Source organism: Coregonus clupeaformis, unplaced genomic scaffold (genome assembly GCF_020615455.1).
Source record: "Coregonus clupeaformis isolate EN_2021a unplaced genomic scaffold, ASM2061545v1 scaf0989, whole genome shotgun sequence".
In the NCBI taxonomy this organism is placed as follows: domain Eukaryota; kingdom Metazoa; phylum Chordata; class Actinopteri; order Salmoniformes; family Salmonidae; genus Coregonus; species Coregonus clupeaformis.
In genome coordinates, this window is record NW_025534443.1 from 100,422 (window position 1) to 119,221 (window position 18,800).

The following is an 18,800-nucleotide window of genomic DNA, read 5'->3' on the forward strand; positions in this document are numbered from 1 at the left end:
ATGGAGTTGAGTTTAGTCAGCTATGGCTTTTTGGCATTGTCTCTCTTCCTTCATGGGTTGATCTGAAACGGAACAGGACAGGTAAAACAACTTCCTATAAGAATCCATCATATTTATTTCGCCTTTACGCGATTACATAAAAGGAGGAATCCACGAAGACTATTGAGATGTACCCCAAATTTATGAAAGGTTCTCTTCCTCTCTGATTGGATTCCAGTCATCTTTAGGCTGCTGAGCTCGCTTTCAATTTGACGAGAGGGGGTTCGAGTAAACGGAGGGGAGGGGTCTGAGGGTGGAGTAAAGAAAAAAACAAAGACAATCCTCACCAAACGCCATCTTGAAAATGTGGCACTGGTCACAGAAGAGGAAAACGTTGAGGACATCGCACGCTTGGGAAAATACTGTACTGCCGTTCTTGTCTTGGATACACTCATGACTTGACAGCAGCGTGTTGACAAAACGAATTCGCTGTTGATCTAACGTGCGTTTCCCAACGACGTTTCTGATGAAATCTTGGTTGCTCCAAAACTGCAATTGGATAAGATTTTTACAGACACTGGTTGCCAGCTTTTACGGTGTGCTCAACTAGCTCGCTAAAGCCAACTCACAGAACACATTGCAATCCATCGGGAATGGGAAATACAATGTTTCTGTTCGGAATCGGATTATGTGCGTTACATTTTGGAAGATGACAACGTTGTGAGGACCAACATATGAGATTTATCAAATATAATGTTAGTCCACGAAATGTGGTGCATCGAAACGTCTTCGAGATGTGGAACTCTTTCTTATCTAGCTAGTTAGCTAGGTCATTTACGATAGCTAGCAAACTAAGTAGCGATTTAAACTACCTGAAGCTAGCTAACCAGCTAACTAGCTAACGTGCATATCTCAAGATTGAGGGTTAATTAGCTATGTTCCATGATATTGTTGCTAATTTGACTGCTTAGATACTTTACCTGGTATTAGTCTAACTAGGTAAGTTAACAAAAATGAATGTAAAGTAAGCTAACATTAATCTTACGCACAGTAGAATAGTTGCCTAGTAATCTTGCTAGCTGCTACTGTAACATGCTACCAGCTAACTAGATGGATAGTTAGACCAACCTGCAACAAGTCAGTCAGCTATGATTTTAACCATTTTGTAGCCTCTAGTTAGCTACACAAGTATCCCTCACCTCTTCCACATTTTTGGACATAATTCTTCAGGACCTTAAACTGTGTAGTAGCAAGCCTATTGGCTGGCCAGTGCAGTGGATATTTTGGAGTGGGTCTTCTCAACAAACACCTGCCAACTGGAAAGTCCGTGTCAATACTGCACTATGTTGACAATACTAGCTTGCAAACTAGCTGGCTAGTTACATTTGTCATTTTTTGCACAGACCTTCACAACACACAGTGGAGGAGCAAACCTTTGCAACTGTGTGTTGTGTTTATTTCCCGGAAATAAAAGGATTTCAATTGGATTGAAAATGGGAGCCGCTAGCGAGCTTGCGTTTGCTGTTTTTCTCATCTCGTTTTCCTCAGGTGGGTGGATATCTGTTGTTGGTAAAATAACTGTCTTTTGTATGTATGGTTGTTAGAAATATTGTACTGTAGTATTGTACACGGTCAGTGATACAATGCGTCTTGGCCTTTGACAGTGAAACTCGCCTCGTTTTAAAGTTTATTACACTTTGCTTGAACAGAGATCCCGATTTTGTTTTGCCTTTTTCATTAACAAGTCTACTGATACCTCCTGTAATGTAAAAAAACAAAACAAAGGCAATCTGTTGCATGGCAAACATTCTGTGCAACAGCAGCAATGATTGAATACTTGAATGCACTTGGGTGTCTTCTCAGTCAGGGCCTTTTATAAGTGGGCAGGTATCTGTTGATTCATAATGTAAGAGAGGAATCTCTGTGTGTGGATCTACCTGGAATATTCCTCTGTGTGCAGGATTACATTTCCAGTGCACCAAGACCACTGACAAAACAAACAAATCACAAAGAAGCATCCATGATGCTATCATCTGAGGGGAACTTGCCATAAATCACCTACGCCATCTACCATTTTGTAGGGTGTTAGGGGTCAAAATGAAACTGTGGTTGAGGTGTTATACTTTGTATTCCATGTCAAGTAGAAGCTTCTCAGGAACACGCAACACTTTATTTCATGAGGATGGGACTGAGATCTTATTTTCAAGTGATCGGAAAAGGTCAAATGGTTGCGGACTGGTCAATGTTAATCCGTAGTCAATAATGGCACCAAATCACCTGTCTGGATTCTTACATTCAACATTGTAGGTGCATTAATATGGTACTCGGTGCAGCAAAGGTAACTTATATGGTCATAAGTGGACCGTAACAGCGCAAACATGACGAGCAGCAGCATCATTGGTAACAGGTTATATTCAATGCCTTCAGAAAGTACTCAGACCCCTTTACTTTTTCCACATTTTGTTACGTTACAGCCTTATTCTAAAATTGATTAAATACAATAAAAATCCTAAGCAATCTACACACAATACCCCATAATGACAAAGTGAAAAGAGATACCTTATTTACATAAGTATTCAGACCCTTTGCTATGAGACTCGAAATTGAGCTCGGGTGCATCCTGTTTCCATTGATCATCCTTGAGATGTTTCTACAACTTGATTGAAGTCCACCTGTGGTAAATTCAATTGATTGGACATGATTTGGAAAGGCACACACCTGTCTATATAAGGTCCACAGTTGACTGTATGTCAGAGCAAAACCAAGCCTTGAGGTCAAAGGAATTGTCCTCAAGGCTCCGAGACAGGATTGTGTCGACGGAATGCCAAATGTCTCGTCTGGAGGAAACCTGGCACCATCCTTACGGTGAAGCATGGTTGTGGCAGCATCATGCTGTAGGGATGTTTTTCAAAGGCACTGAATAGTGTAAATGTACATTTTTAATAAATATAAATGAGCAAACATTTCTAAAAACCTATTTTTGCTTTGTCGTTTTAGGGTATTGTGTGTAGATTGATAAGGGAAAAAAACAATTTAATACATTTTAGAATAAGGCTGTAACGTAACAAAATGTGGAAAAAGTCAAGGGGTCTGAATACTTTCCGAATGCACTGTACATATGTACAGGATAATAAAGAAGAACATAGAATACAACAAAGTGTACAGTGCTGTTTGCTTCAACGATTCATGTTTACACTGTGGAGTAAGGTGCCACCCATAAACACACCAGGGGTGATAAGAGTACATATAATTGGGGTTACATAATCATGAACAAAGAGCAGGGTGATTAGACCTAGAGTGCCAAATAATACACCCAAACCTGTGCCCATGCCACCTGCATAAAAACACACACCACACAACCCAGACACATCCTAACACACTCACACCGCATCCCCACCAACACACACACACACACAGCCTAACACACACAAACACACAGCCTGACACAGACTTCTCACTAAGTCTGAACTGTAACACAGAAAGCTACACTAGTCTAAGAACATAGCTAACTTCTAAGGTAGGCCTACACCTGAGTTGGGTTACATTGTAATGTTATGTTTGGTGTTGATTAGTTACTCTAGTGATGGGAGGATAAACTGCACCGTTTCCAGCAAATAATTACCCTAATCTGAGACTGTGAGCTGCTTGCTAGCCACCTGCATAGCAAGATAGATGGGACACATTTTCAATTCACTGGTTTTTGGCTTTGTTTTTATCGATTGAACGGCTGTAGCCGCTGAACTCTGGTGGTTTAAAACCATCAATCACAAAATTCGCAACATTTGAAAAGTCAATCAATCAATAATATAATAATACTCTTAGCAAAAATGTTTGTTTTAATTTACAATCTGAAGAAACTATAAGAATAGAAAGGTTCAGAACTTTTGTGAAACATCACAGCACAATGGGAAAATATATGGCAATTAGAAATCAAAACTGGATGGTCTTCATAGATGGATGGGAGGGGTTGAGGGTAGCTGAAGGGTGGGACTAAAACAAACAAAAAATATAACTATTGTAAAATATACTGTGTCCGTAAAATGTGTATATAGTATGTATGTATGTATGTATGTATGTATAAGTTGGAAGTAGAAGCCTAAGTATTGTTGTCCATTAGTTTACTCCAATTAGGGCTGGGGTGGTAGGATTAGGGGAAAATAATATAGTGCATTCGGAAAGTATTCAGACCCCTTGACTTTTTCCACATTCTGTTAAGATTGAAGCCATATTTTAAAATTGATTAAAAAAAAATAAAAAATCCCCTCATCAATCTACACACATTACCCCATAATGACAAAGCAAAACAGGTTTTTAGATATTTTTGCAAATGTATATATATATATTAAAAAAAAGCTGAAATCAAATTTACATATGTTTGATCTGGTTCAAGTTTGGGCTCTGGCTGGGCCACTTGTCCCGAAGCCACTCCTGCGTTGTCTTGGCTGTGTGCTTAGGGTTGTTGTCCTGTTGGAAGGTGAACCTTCGCCCCAGTCTGAGGTCCTGAGCACTCTGGAGCAGGTTTTCATCAAGGATCTGTCTGTACTTTGCTCCGTTCATCTTTCCCTCAACCCTGACTAGTCTCCCAGTACCTGCCGCTGAAAAACATCCCCACAGCATGATGCTGCCACCACCATGCTTCACCGTCGGGATGGTGCCAGGTTCCTCCAGACGTGACGCTTGGCATTCAGGCCAAAGAGTTCAATCTTGGTTTCATCAGACCAGAGAATCTTGTTTCTCATGGTCTGAGAGTCCTTTAGGTGCCTTTTGGCAAACTCCAGCGGGCTGTCATGTGCCTTTTTACTGAGAAGTGGCTTCCGTCTGGCCACTCTACCATAAAGGCCTGATTTGTTGAGTGCTGCAGAGATGGTTGTCCTTCTGGATGGTTCTCCCATCTCCACAGAGGAACTCTGGAGCTCTGTCAGAGTGACCATCGGGTTCTTGGTCACCTCCCTTACTAAGGCCCTTCTCCCCGATTGCTCAGTTTTGGCTGGGCGGCCAGCTCTAGGAAGAGTCTTGGTGGTTCCAAATGTCTTCCATTTTAAGAATGATGGAGGCCACTGTGTTCTTAGGGACATTCAATGCTGCAGAAATTTTTGGTACCCTTCCCCAGATCTGTGCCTCGACACTATCCTGTCTCGGAGCTCTACGGACAGTTACTTCGACCTCATGGCTTGGTTTTTGCTATAGACTGGTGTGTGCCTTTCCAAATCATGTCCAATCAATAGAATTTACCACAGGTGGACTCCCAATTAAGTTATAGAAACATCTCAAGGATGATTAATGGAAACAGGATGCACCTGAGCTCAATTTCGAGTCTCATAGCAAAGTGTCTGAATACTTATGTAAATAAGGTATTTCTATTTTTTATTTGTAATACATTTCAATAAGATACAGTGGGGAGAACAAGTATTTGATACACTGGCGATTTTGCAGGTTTTCCTACTTACAAAGCATGTAGAGGTCTGTAATTTTTATTATAGGTACACTTCAACTGTGAGAGACGGAATCTAAAACAAAAATCCAGAAAATCACATTGTATGATTTTTAAGTAATGAATTTGCATTTTATTGCATGACATAAGTATTTGATCACCTACCAACCAGTAAGAATTCCGGCTCTCACAGACCTGTTAGTTTTTGTTTAAGAAGCCCTCCTGTTCTCCACTAATTACCTGTATTAACTGCACCTGTTTGAACTTGTTACCTGTATAAAAGACACCTGTCCACACACTCAATCAAACAGACTCCAACCTCTCCACAATGGCCAAGACCAGAGAGCTGTGTAAGGACATCAGGGATAAAATTGTAGACCTGCACAAGGCTGGGATGGGCTACAGGACAATAGGCAAGCAGCTTGGTGAGAAGGGAACAACTGTTGGCGCAATTATTAGAAAATGGAAGAAGTTCAAGATGACGGTCAATCACCCTCGGTCTGTGGCTCCATGCAAGATCTCACCTCGTGGGGCATCAATGATCATGAGGAAGGTGAGGGATCAGCCCAGAACTACACGGCAGGACCTGGTCAATGACCTGAAGAGAGCTGGGACCACAGTCTCAAAGAAAACCATTAGTAACACACTACGCCGTCATGGATTAAAATCCTGCAGCACACGCAAGGTCCCCCTGCTCAAGTCAGCGCATGTCCAGGCCCATCTGAAGTTTGCCAATGACCATCTGGATGATCCAGAGGAGGAATGGGAGAAGGTCATGTGGTCTGATGAGACAAAAATAGAGCTTTTTGGTCTAAACTCCACTCGCCGTGTTTGGAGGAAGAAGAAGGATGAGTACAACCCCAAGAACACCATCCCAACCGTGAAGCATGGAGGTGGAAACATCATTCTTTGGGGATGCTTTTCTGCAAAGGGGACAGGATGACTGCACCATATTGAGGGGAGGATGGATGGGGCCATGTATCGCGAGATCTTGGCCAACAACCTCCTTCCCTCAGTAAGAGCATTGAAGATGGGTCGTGGGTGGGTCTTCCAGCATGACAACGACCCGAAACACACAGCCAGGGCAACTAAGGAGTGGCTCCGTAAGAAGCATCTCAAGGTCCTGGAGTGGCCTAGCCAGTCTCCAGACCTGAACCCAATAGAAAATATTTGGAGGGAGCTGAAAGTCCGTATTGCCCAGCGACAGCCCCGAAACTTGAAGGATCTGGAGAAGGTCTGTATGGAGGAGTGGGCCAAAATCCCTGCTGCAGTGTGTGCAAACCTGGTCAAGACCTACAGGAAACATATGATCTCTGTAATTGCAAACAAAGGTTTCTGTACCAAATATTAAGTTCTGCTTTTCTGATGTATCAAATACTTATGTCATTCAAATTAATTACTTAAAAATCATACAATGTGATTTTCTGGATTTTTGTTTTAGATTCCGTCTCTCACAGTTGAAATGTACCTATGATAAAAATTACAGACCTCTACATGCTTTGTAAGTAGGAAAACCTGCAAAATCAGCAGTGTATCAAATACTTGTTTTCCCCACTGTATATTTCTGGTTTTTATTTGTAATACATTTGCAAAAATGTCTAATCCTGTTTTCACTTTGTCATTATGGGGTATTGTGTGTAGATTGATGAGTACATTTAAAAAATACATATATATTTTAGAATAAGGCTGTAACAAAAATATGAAGGGGTCTGAATTTATCCAACACAACTATCACACGCGCACAGCATACAGAGCCTATTTTGAGTGGGATTTCTCCTGTAGCTCCTCAGCTGGTTGCTGCTGAAATAAAACACGCTTTTATAAAACCATTCATTGCGCAACAATTCTAAATACAGATTTTAGTTAACTGTTTTTGTGCGCTATTTAAGAGCTGTTTTTGTTTCTCAACTAGTAATTTAAGCGCTCCTATTCACCATTCAAGTGCAGGCAACAGGCTATCAGTGCGTCACCAACCACTTAACAATGTGAGCTGGAGGCAGTATGCATTTTGAAAACATACTTACTTGTTTGAAACCTGAATGTTTTATTTCATGTTACGAGGCATGTCTTACCTTGCTTCAAAGGAGCCAATAGGCAAAGTCTGACCATGGAAATGTGAAGGCAATGATTTTAAAGACATATTTTATGAAGACTATTTTATAAAGTTTGAGGAAGCTTACAATTTATCCTACCATTTCCACTGTTCTGCGTGCCAGTTATGATTTTCATATGCGCATTTTCGTTGAACAAATCATCGCCTATATCTTCGCCACACACCCCTCCCCTTCTTCTTGTCGCAACATTTCAAAGCTGCAATATGTAACTATTTGGGCGACCCGACCAAATTCACATAGAACTGTAAGTTATAGATTTGTCACTCATTGAAGGCAAGTCTAAGAAGCAGATCTGTTCTATGTGTACTATTTCTATGCTTCCCGTTTATTTTACATTTTTGCGTCTTTTACTTTCAGTTTTGTGCACCAGCTGAAAATGCAATATTTTTGGTTATTGAAAATATATTTCACAGCGGTTTAGATGGTACACTGTTTCTCTACATTCTCTATACTTGTTTTGTCACACAAACTGAAATTAGACGAACTACTCGAATTTTAGCAACCAGGAAATGGCGACGTGATTTCTGTATAGTGCACCTTTTAAATTATTCTCAAGACACATTGTTTTCACATCTTAGATTATTTTCACTGACAGCTGAAACTCAATAATCAGCTAGGCCTATTTCCATGTGAGCTGCCTAAGTTGCAGGCTTCCCAAATAGGCATAGGCCTAGGAGCTTGTGATTTGTGACAATACACAGCAATTAAAAAAAAAAAGAAGCTAATGATTCTTGATTCCTCTGTGGCTAAGTCATTCTTTCTGGTGAAGTATTATGAATGATATTATTAATTTCTGTATAGATAGGAGTAATTATATAATTTTGGCACATTTATTTCCATTTACTTCCCTATAGGACCCACCGCTATGCCATTTCTCTCCTGTTCTATTGGGTTTTCATATCAACAACTTTATTTTGTTGTCCAGAAGCCAAAGGCACAATCCTAGTCATATTAGCATATCACATTTTATTTGCCACATGCGCTGAATACAATCGGTGTCTACCTTACAGTGAAATGCTTACTTACAAGCCCTTAACCAACAATGCAGTTTTAAGAAAAAAAAGTTAAGTAAAAAACAGATAAGTAAGAAATAAAAATAACAAATAATTAAAGAGCAGCAATAAAATAACATTAGGGAGGCTATATACAGGGGGTACCGATACAGAGTCGATGTGCGGGGGCACCGGTTAGTCTAGGTAATCGAGGTAATATGTACATGTGGGTGGAGTTAAAGTGACTATGCATAGATAATAAACAGTGTAGCAGCAGCGTAATAGAGGGGGTGGGGTGGACAATGCAAATAGTCTGGGTAGCCATGATTAGCTGTTCAGGAGTCTTATGGCTTGGGGGTAGAAGCTGTTAAGAAGCCTTTTCGACCTAGAATTGGCGCTCCGGTACCGCTTGCCGTGCGGTAGCAGAGAGAACAGTCTATGACTAGGGTGGCATGAGTCTTTGACAATTTTGAGGGCCTTCCTCTGACACCGCCTGGTCCTAGATGGCAGGAAGCTTGGCCCCAGTGATGTACTGGGCCGTACGCACTACCCACTACCCTCTGTAGTGCCTTGCAGTCAAAAGTTATTGCATCTTTAGATTCCCCGTCTTTATAAGTTTCTAACAGATATTTTCATCTCTGTCACCATATGGAACCGCCATCAGGTGCGCTGTTTAGAATGGTGTTTTCTCACAAATTGCTTCATTACATGAGTTGCATGTTCTATTAAGATGCATTACCATAATTTAAATTAGATTTCTGTCATTCTGAGCACCGTGGATGGACGCCCTATTGGGTTATGCACCCAGTGGCCGGTAAATTAAAATCTTCCCAGTCACGTTGTCCGGCGCCACATTTTCCAAACCAAAACCCTGATACAGCCACTGCAGAGCAGCGCTGCCTCTCACCCAGAGCGTTACCTCAGCGAACGGTGTCAAGCCAACATATACTCCCTCACACCGCTAGCTAGCATATTGTCATGAAAACAGGTGGCAATGTGAATTTGGACTAATCCCTGATGTCTCTATTTTGTAACCTGTTATGTTTTTTTTTGTGTCTCTGAAAACATCTGAATGACTGAAGCGAAGGAAAAACGTTTTACCTTATATTTCAGTCCAAGGACTTATGACGACCAATAAACACCCTCAGGATGTTCCCATACTTGTTGGCAATACAATGTCACATCAATCTTACTCTGGTAGAGTGAGTAATACCAATCGCAAAAAACAAATATGAGCACACCGATTTCGGCGGGTTTCATAAATTTCGCAGGTTTCTACGTTTTTAGCACGGCCCTTTACATTTGGGCTCATACCGCGTAAATATCCTAAGGTACACTATTGGGATTTTTTAGACATGGTTAACAACTTCCACATTAATGTTTTCAAATGGTTTTATGTATTTTAAGGACCACATTTTGCAAAAATGTATTTGATCATGCATAGCGTCCAGTGTTGTTTGTGTCATCTAACACCCTACATTTTGCCAGCTGAGTACCCACTGTCAATAGTTGCTATCTTAGATGGGAAATCATTGGGGACATACCATCCTGACCTGTACTGTTTTCATTTGAGTGTTGTGTCATACTGTGGCATCACATAACCTCTAGGCCTATACAGGAAATGCAAAATAAAACCATCAATGAGAAAAGGTGCCATACAGTAACGTTCTTCATGTGAAGTTATTTTCTGTTGGTCCTCATTTCAGTGGGGTCTATATGTTTTTGTCTGGTAGTGGTGGCCCTCATGCATCTTTGTCTTGGTCTTATTAATAAAGACTACAACTTGCTGACTTGAGACTATCTGGAATTAAATCAAATCCTCACTTTTGGGGAGCAAGCTGTCTAGATAATCCTTTCTGCTTTCTGCTTTTGAAAGCTGCTGCTGCCCTAACAGTTGGTCGGTCAAGCAGTGTTCATTTAGCAGCTGAGACGTGTTTTTAAATGGATAGTCATTGGCTCAATGACTGGAAGTCTATGGGAACACCTACCTCTGCTACCTTTGTCACCACTGCTGAAAAAAATCCTAGGGGAAACACTGTCAAGGTTATCTTTTCAAGGTTTGATGACACGTAATAGTATTAGCTAGATGCACTCTGGCCACGTTACACATTTACATTGTTTCTTCTACATCTTTCATTCTGTGTTAAGCCTGAATATCTGTCACTAAACGTGGGTGTGAAGTGAGTAGGAATTATGAGGACAGTAAATATGCTTACCATAGACCCTGAAGAAAGTACTACAGTATGATGCTCAATAAATAATTAAAATGTGTAGCCTCAAACAGTCCTTTGACTCTGATTTGGGACAAAGGCCCATGTGGAGTTTGATCCTCTTTGATACAAGGCTAAAGAGGTTAGGCTACACAGCCATATGCTGAGGGTAAAGTAGCTCTAGCCCAGCCGCTTAAATCCTCAGCTCAAAAATGTGTAATGACATGTTGGCTTCACCAAAGCCAAGCAACGGCACTATATTTGAATCACACTCATCTTGACATGTCATGTACAGTAATACAGACATGCTCTGCTGGACTGTAGATTTGCTACTAAAACTGAAATCAAACTCTGCTCTGACTGACTGAAGTGGTTGAGGTTTGGTGTCCACGGTGTGGGATAATAAACAGCTCAAATGCTGTCGCTCGCCTGCCCACGGCCCATTCCTTTCCAGGCTTTGGATCCGGTTCAGGTTACCCGCTGCCTCGCTCTCTAGAGTCTGGATCTGGGTACAAATAGTATTTGAAATCATTCAAGGGTAAGCTGTGTTTGAGCTTGCCTGGCACATCAGGGCCAATGAAATAGTCCCATAAGTGCAAACTCCACTCCTTTTCTTATACTCCAGGCAGGCTCAAGCAAACACTTAAAGTATTTGAAAGAGGCCAAATACTATTTGAACCCAGGTCTGCTAGTGTCACTCTTGAGTCGATAGTCTCCTGGGAAACCTGGAGGCCCCAGAGCAAAGCCCAGGCATTCCTCACCGTGTCAGTCAGTGAAAAAGAGCATACTCCCACCCCCACCAGGGCTCATGTTGACACTGTCAACCACCAGCAACCCAAACCAGACAAGACCAGAGAGATGAAGAAGCCAGACAGATGTTGCAGGCCTCGACCCCCCCCCCTTCCTCTCACAGGCTCCACTAGGTCCAGGCTTCAGGGTGGATGGATGGATTGATGGCACAGCTGGAGAACATCTCCTTAATTTTGGCTATCACAGTTTTCAAGAAGCGAGGGGAGTTGCACTATAGCTCTTCACATGTCCAAAATGTTGGACTCGTTCCGAACTTTTACAGTTTATTTGGGTTAAACTATTTCTCTCAGCTGCAATATTTTGGTTGCTTACAGGAGCTGCTGGAGTTGGCTGGCACTGTGTCCCAGTTTCCTTCTTGTGTCCGTCCTGAATAATTAGGGTCCTATAAAATCTGTGATGCGGACAGAATCACGGAATCCAGACATTCAAACGGAATTCAACAATATTTAAAAATGAATTGAATTTAGTAGGAAATCAACTAAATGCAAGTCGAGATCTACCACTCAGATTATTTTTTTACACGACTTAAAAAATGTAAGCCTATGCAACATGAAGATATTAAAAACAGTACATTAGCGATGAGGTTTGTGCAGTAAGCTATAGGCCCAATACATTATCACCGCGTATTTGCTTTGCTTGAATTGCCCTGCCAATGCATTGTTGTTCGGGCCATTTAAAAATATATATATATATATATTTGAGGTAGGCTATATGATCACACCGGTAATATATATGTTGTTGTATTGCACAGCTGAGTGAGCATACATTTTAAATCATTTGCTTTTTATTTTACTGGGCTGATGGTGCCTGCATCTGATGGTGAGTCTCAGCTGAGGCGGACCCCTCAGTCTCAGACTGAGGGTCCGCCTCTCAACGTCCCTCCGCTCTCCCTTTCCTCCGCTGACACTGACCAAAAAGGGACACCGTCTTCCAGATGATGGCGAAATTCGAGTCGCACCACATTATTTCTGCCTCATGCACAAATTCATGTTACTCCTATGGACAGAGAAATCCTCGATATTAACAAAGACCCAAGCCACTAATAATAACAACAACGTAAACGTATAGATACACTTTCTTACGCGTTCATTACTGCTGCAGTGCTTGTGGTAGCACTGAGTGGAAATAGGAAGAATGCGCATTTTATGGCTTATAAAAGTGTTGAATACAAAGTGTTGACAGTGCTGAGTAAGAACTTAAACATGAACTCACTCATAAAAACAGCATCTCTTTGCTGTATTCATTGACAGTCTCTCTCTAGTCATGATTTTGAAATCTCACAATATCAACTTTGCTGTAGCTTTCTTTTATGCCTGCTACATTACTACAGACATGCTCATTGGCCAGCCGTAGACCTATAGTGCGGGAAGGCAGAGTTTGTACCTTCAGACACATGAAATGGTTCAAAATGGCAACAGTTCGCCTATCCAGCGCGCAGGGCAGCTGAATCAGGTACACCTACCGCCAACAGCCCGAGAAGAATAAAACCAAAATAGGAACACACGGCTTTATCATTGTTTTTTTTTTACAGATATTTGGCGATCGACTAGGAATGCCTTGGAGATCAACCAGTCGATTGCGATCGACCGGTTGGTGATCACTGCTCTAGAAAGTTGACTTAAGTTCAATCTCGTGCTTCTCTCTGTGGGCTGATATTTCTGCGAGGCAGTCCCGAGGGAGCATTGCTCATCAAATAAAACAAATATTTTATTAAAGTAATGTGAATAAATGATGGTTAATAAGTGATAAGCAGTAATGGGCAGTCACTACCATCATGGGACTTTTATTGTTTTATTCAGTGTTAAAGCATTCATCCACATAATGCAGAGTGCATTTAATGTCAAAAGAAATCATCCAAATAGAAAACCGCAATTCTTTTTTAATAATCGAACCGAAACCGAACCGACCTCAAAAAGCACTAATTGCTCAGCACTACCGCATGGTATGGCAACTGCTTGGCATCTGACTGCAAAGCACTTTAAAGGGTAGTGTGTACTGCCCAGCACATAACTGGGGCTGAGCTCCCTGCCATCCAGGACCTCTATACCAGGCGGTGTCAGAGGAAGGCCCTAAAAATTGTCAGCCACCCATGTCATAGACTGTTCTCTCTGCTGCCGCCCCGGCAGGCGGTACCGAGCGCCAAGTCTGGGACCAAAAGGCTCCTGAACAGCTTCTACCCCCCCAAGCCATAAGACTGCTGAACAGTTAATCAAATGACTACCCGGACTATTTGCATTGACCCCAATATATTTTTTTGTTGCACTGATTCTTGCACTAGCTCTATGCACACTCACTGAACTCTGCCCACGCACTCACACATACATCAGTGGCACTCCAACACACACATACACACACCCACAAAACACACACATGCATATTGACGCCACGCACTCACACAGACACACTTTCACACTCTTCACATACGCTGCTGCTACTCTGTTTATTATCTATCCTGATTGCCTAGTCACTTTTACCACTACTCATATGTACATATTACCTCTACTACCTCGTACCCCTGCACATTGACTCGGTACTGGCCCTCCTTGTATATAGCCTCGTTATTCTATTGATAGTTGTTTTTTAGTGCACATTTTTCTTACTTTTTAGGGTTCGTAAGTAAGCATTTCACGGTAAAGTCTACACCTGTTGTATTCGCGCATGTGACAAATAAAATTAGATTTGATTTTAAATGCATCAGTGATTTTGTATTTTCCTATAACTTTTTGAAGAGGCAACGCGGGAATTCCCATCTGTGTGTGTGCGTTTGTCGACTTTGTATAGCTGTTAATGATGATGCTAATGATAACCGTCTTTTGGTAGATGGAAAGGCTTTCCCAAAAACCTTCTAAATTAAATGTTTAATCAATCCAGTGGCCATTTGTTTAGCGAACTCTGCAACCAGATGTGCGCTACAGAAACACTGCTACCCAAACAAGTCTGCTGGTGTGCACTTGAATTAAAGGGTATCTTAACATCCAAAAAATTTAAATCTCTTAGATTTTTAGTTGGGGACTTAGAACATCCACCCACTTGGGAGCAAGGTCAGAATGAGTTTTTCTCCACAAAACAGCTTTATTACAGACAGAAATACTCCTTCGTTTCATCAGCTGTCTGGGTGGCTGGTCTCAGACGATCCCACAGCTGAAAAAGCCAGATGTGGAGGTCCTGGGCTGGCGTGGTTACATGTGGTCTGCGGTTGTGAGGCCGGTTGGACGTACTGCCAAATTCTCTAAAACGACTTTGGAGGCGGCGTATGGTAGAGAAATGCACGCTCCCCTCAAAACCCGAGACATCTGTGGCATTGTGTTGTGTGACAAAACTGCACGTTTTAGAGTGGCCTTTTATTGTCCCCAGCACAAGGTGCACTTGTGTAATGATCATGCTGTTTAATCAGCTTCTTGATATGTCACACCTGTCAGGTGGATGGCTTATCTTGGCAGGAGAAATGCTCACTAACAGGGATGTAAACAAATTTGTGCACAAAATTTAAGAGAAGTAGGCTTTTTGTGCGTATGGAACATTGCTGTGATCTTTTATTTCAGCTCTTGAAACATGGGACCAACACTTTGTTGCATTTATATTGTGGTTCAGTATAGATACGTATCGAATCGTCTTGAAGGGATAAGATGCACATCCCATATTCTGTCAATTTGCGGATATACACCCACTTATGTACTGTACACAAAGGTATGATGTCTATGGTAAGACGTGTGCATATTAGGCTAAGGTTACCGTTAGTAAACCATTGGTTTCACTTTCAGCACAATGCAATTTTCTCAGTGCCCAGGACTCGGGAGGCCCAAAGAAAAGGCCTAGTCCTAAGTGTAATTAATATGTCCTGCAGATGTTGCCTTATGCTTCACAGGACTGCAGTAGTCTAGACAGACTGGCTGCTCAGTGTATGGCCTTGCTTAGATCCAGACTGATTCAAACTGGTTGTTCTACATTTATCATGTTCTTGTTTCAAGTCTCTCAAGACTATCTCTTTCTCCTTGCTCTTTTTACTCCCGATAAAATGTTTCATGCCTTGCTGTCATCAGGTTTTCCCAAAGCACAAAGGGAAGTCTGTTTTAAGGAGATGGGTTATCTGTGTCTGCTGCTTGGTGAACAGACGGGTTGATTTGCTTCCATTATGCTAATGCACACTAAATGGTTAGAGGGGGACCAACTACTAATAATCATGGGCTATTTAAATGCCTATTTGCAAATGTAGGCTTTTCTTGTAGAACATGAGCAATGTGCAGTTAGGTCTTTTCAAGCCCTGTGGATGAAAGAAAGAACACAGAGTACAATAGTGTATTAAGAGATGCTTTTATTAAGTAGGCCTGAAATGGTCCTTTCAGCTAAGTAGTCATTTTGCATTTTTTTTTTTTTACATTTTAGTCATTTAGCAGACGCTCTTATCCAGAGCGACTTACAGTTAGTGAGTGCATACATTATATAAAACAATTTTTCATACTGGCCCCCCGTGGGAATCGAACCCACAACCCTGGCGTTGCAAACGCCATGCTCTACCAACTGAGCTACATCCCTGCCGGCCATTCCCTCCCCTACCCTGGACGACGCTGGGCCAATTGTGCGCCGCCCCATGGGTCTTCCAGTCGCGGCCGGCTACGACAGAGCCTGGATTCGAACCAGGATCTCTAGTGGCACAGCTAGCACTGCGAGGACAGCTATAGGTGGTTGTGAGCAGTCATTTGCTTTTACGTGGTTGAGTTGCTCTGAAGATAAGCATTGAATTATGCTTTCCCCTTTCCCTTACGGTCATAAATGAGGCTTACCACAATTTTCCTCCTCAAGATAATTCCAGACAATTTAGCTAGCTGGGGTCAGTGCCCTTACCCCTGCCCCCAACCCCCTGCCCCTACACCCAACACTGCTGTGGATAATTAGCAGTTTAAAAATGTTATTTCCTTCCTGTAGAATAAACTGTAAGAATGTACACTGTGCATAGAGCTGGCTGTAACCTATTAGGCTGGCGCAGGGCACTGGAATATGGGTATCTGTACAGTAGACTAGTTCATTGGGTGCCCTGAATGCTGTAGCCTTGGCCGTAAGCAAAGCGACTGGCCATCAGCAGTATAATTGAAGTGGAGGCTGATAGGCTGTTGGACATTCCAGCGAGGATTAAGGGGATTGGATGCTTGTTGCTGAGTTTGGTGGTTTTAACGCCTGTATGGAAAGACTGCAGGCTTTGTGAACGGGTCCGGCTAACGACTAACCGGTTCAGTGTGCTTTGTTTGAAATCAGTATCAACTTACTATGAATAGAGAAATTATTTATATTGAATAGCCAGTAAGGATACACAAGCCATTTCCAAGTATTGCTAGTTGCTACTTAACAGTCACAAGAGATGCTGCTCGACGTTTGGCCATAAGTGGCTGATTCCAAGGGTCCAGCATCCCTCACCCTGTCACAGTAAGGTGATTACACCAGGCAGGCAGAGAGTGGAGAGCAATAGTCCTCCTGATGGGCTACAGTGGCACTTCTACTGTATATTATATAACTGTAACCCAATCCCTGGAATCCAGCCGCATAGGGGCCGTGTTTGTGTGTGTGTGTGTGTGTGTTGCAGCAGCAGCAGGGTGCACAACCACATGATTCCGCCTGCAGTGAGTCAGTCTCCTGTCTCTCTACTCATTGCATAATGCAAGCTGGCTGATAGTCAGCAGCAACCCTACACTGCAGCAGTATAGCTAACCACCCCTGTCCCTCAGCCACATCACAGACAGAGAAACCAGGCCCTATGTCGTTGATCATGGCAGAACACGGGCATGGTATTCAGTGGGTGCAATGTCCAGGACATGGTAGGTATATCTGTAGTCTCGCTCGCCAGACTCGGGTGCTCCACAGTGGCTGTGGGTAGATCTGTAATGCATAGAACAGAACCAAAGGTTTTTGTAAATCAGATAACGCTGCAGCTTCATACTCAAGCTGGTTGTAATTGTGCAATGCAGTTGTTAGATTGAAGGAGTCAATTGAGTGTAACTGAGTAGTAATAAGGGGTTCTAGAAGTCAAACACTCCCCGGTGTCAGTAGAGCTGTTAGCTGTTTAAGGGACCCCTCTCTACACACCATATATTTTCCTGCCAGTTGTTGTTGGTGATGTAATATGATGCCCCGGTACTCTCGACATAGCCGAGAAGAGAAAGAAAAACGATTTCTGCAGGCGCCTGCTACTCTGCTTCTTGACACTGCTTGAATTATCTAAACTGGACGCTAAAATGCCTGACGTAAAGGGTTTTCCTAACGTCACGTGAAAGCATAATGGTCCTGGAAAAAGAAACATTAGGCTATGTATAATTATGTCATTACAATTAGTGCTGACTCCGTAGGATCTCAGCTCTGCAGAAGTAAGCAGTGTTTCACCATGCAGATCTATGGGGCCTGGTCAAAAGTAGTGCACTATATAGGGAATAAGGTGCCAATTGGGACGCTTCCTACTTATTAGCTACGAGCCTCGGCAGCTGCTGTGCTTCCAGTCAGACAAACAGCTGACTGTAATTGACCCAATTTTGCAGTTTGACAGACCGAAACAAGTCACTCTTCCAGCTAGATTAGTTGTAGTAAAAGATGTTCCTGGTCCCAACTGCAGAGAACCTGGGTCGTATTCAGTAGGAACAAAACGGTAGAAAACTATCCAAAGAAACTGAGTGAAACATGGAGGTAGTATCTGAACTTGTCCAATAACAAATTCTCAACCCATGTCCACCACTCTCCTCACCAAGCCAGTGGTAAGAGTCTCGTGAGACCTCTGCACACTTGCCTTTGGCTAGATCCTAGCAGCATTTCCTGAGGGTAGGTTTCCTGAAGGCTTAGTAAGCTGAACGTGAGATGGATTCAGGACTGATCTACACTCCAGCTACTGAGAAACATTAGTCACGCTGCAGAAACCTTGATATCTGGCTAGCCTGGGATGCCTACCTGTAGTACCTCTCTTTTCAAGAGAACCATATCTCCGATCGCAAAACCTGTGTTGTAGGGACTGTCCCCCCTGCCAGTCCCTCACAGAGTGGTACGTGCAAGACACTAAGCCCCTGATGATGAGGCTCTTAACTTCTCTCGTCTCTCAGTTCCATCTGAGTTATGGCTTCCTCAGTCAATAACTTTTAAATCACAAAGGAAAGGTTAGGTAAAGACAGCAGCCAGTACTCTGTTACATCTTTTCTTCACTTCAGTTTATCCTGGAGTGACCTCTGAAATCAGTCCATTGTAAAGGCTGGTGTAATGTTGAACTCGGGGAGCGACTGAATGAATGACTGGC

The 18,800-nt window shown here is 42.4% G+C and overlaps 1 protein-coding gene across 5 annotated transcripts in view; it reads left to right on the top strand.

Moving 5' to 3' along the window:
* The first annotated feature begins 327 nt into the window (after positions 1–327).
* The window catches only part of LOC123486065 (activin receptor type-2A), a 44,820-nt gene continuing 26,347 nt past the window's right edge, over positions 328–18,800 (top strand). For all 5 annotated transcript variants that reach the window (XM_045217272.1, XM_045217275.1, XM_045217274.1 and 2 more), the window contains exon 1: positions 328–1,527. In XM_045217272.1, the coding sequence (XP_045073207.1) occupies positions 1,473–1,527 (55 nt within the window). In that variant the 5' untranslated portion in view covers positions 328–1,472. The remainder of the gene's footprint in view (positions 1,528–18,800) is intronic.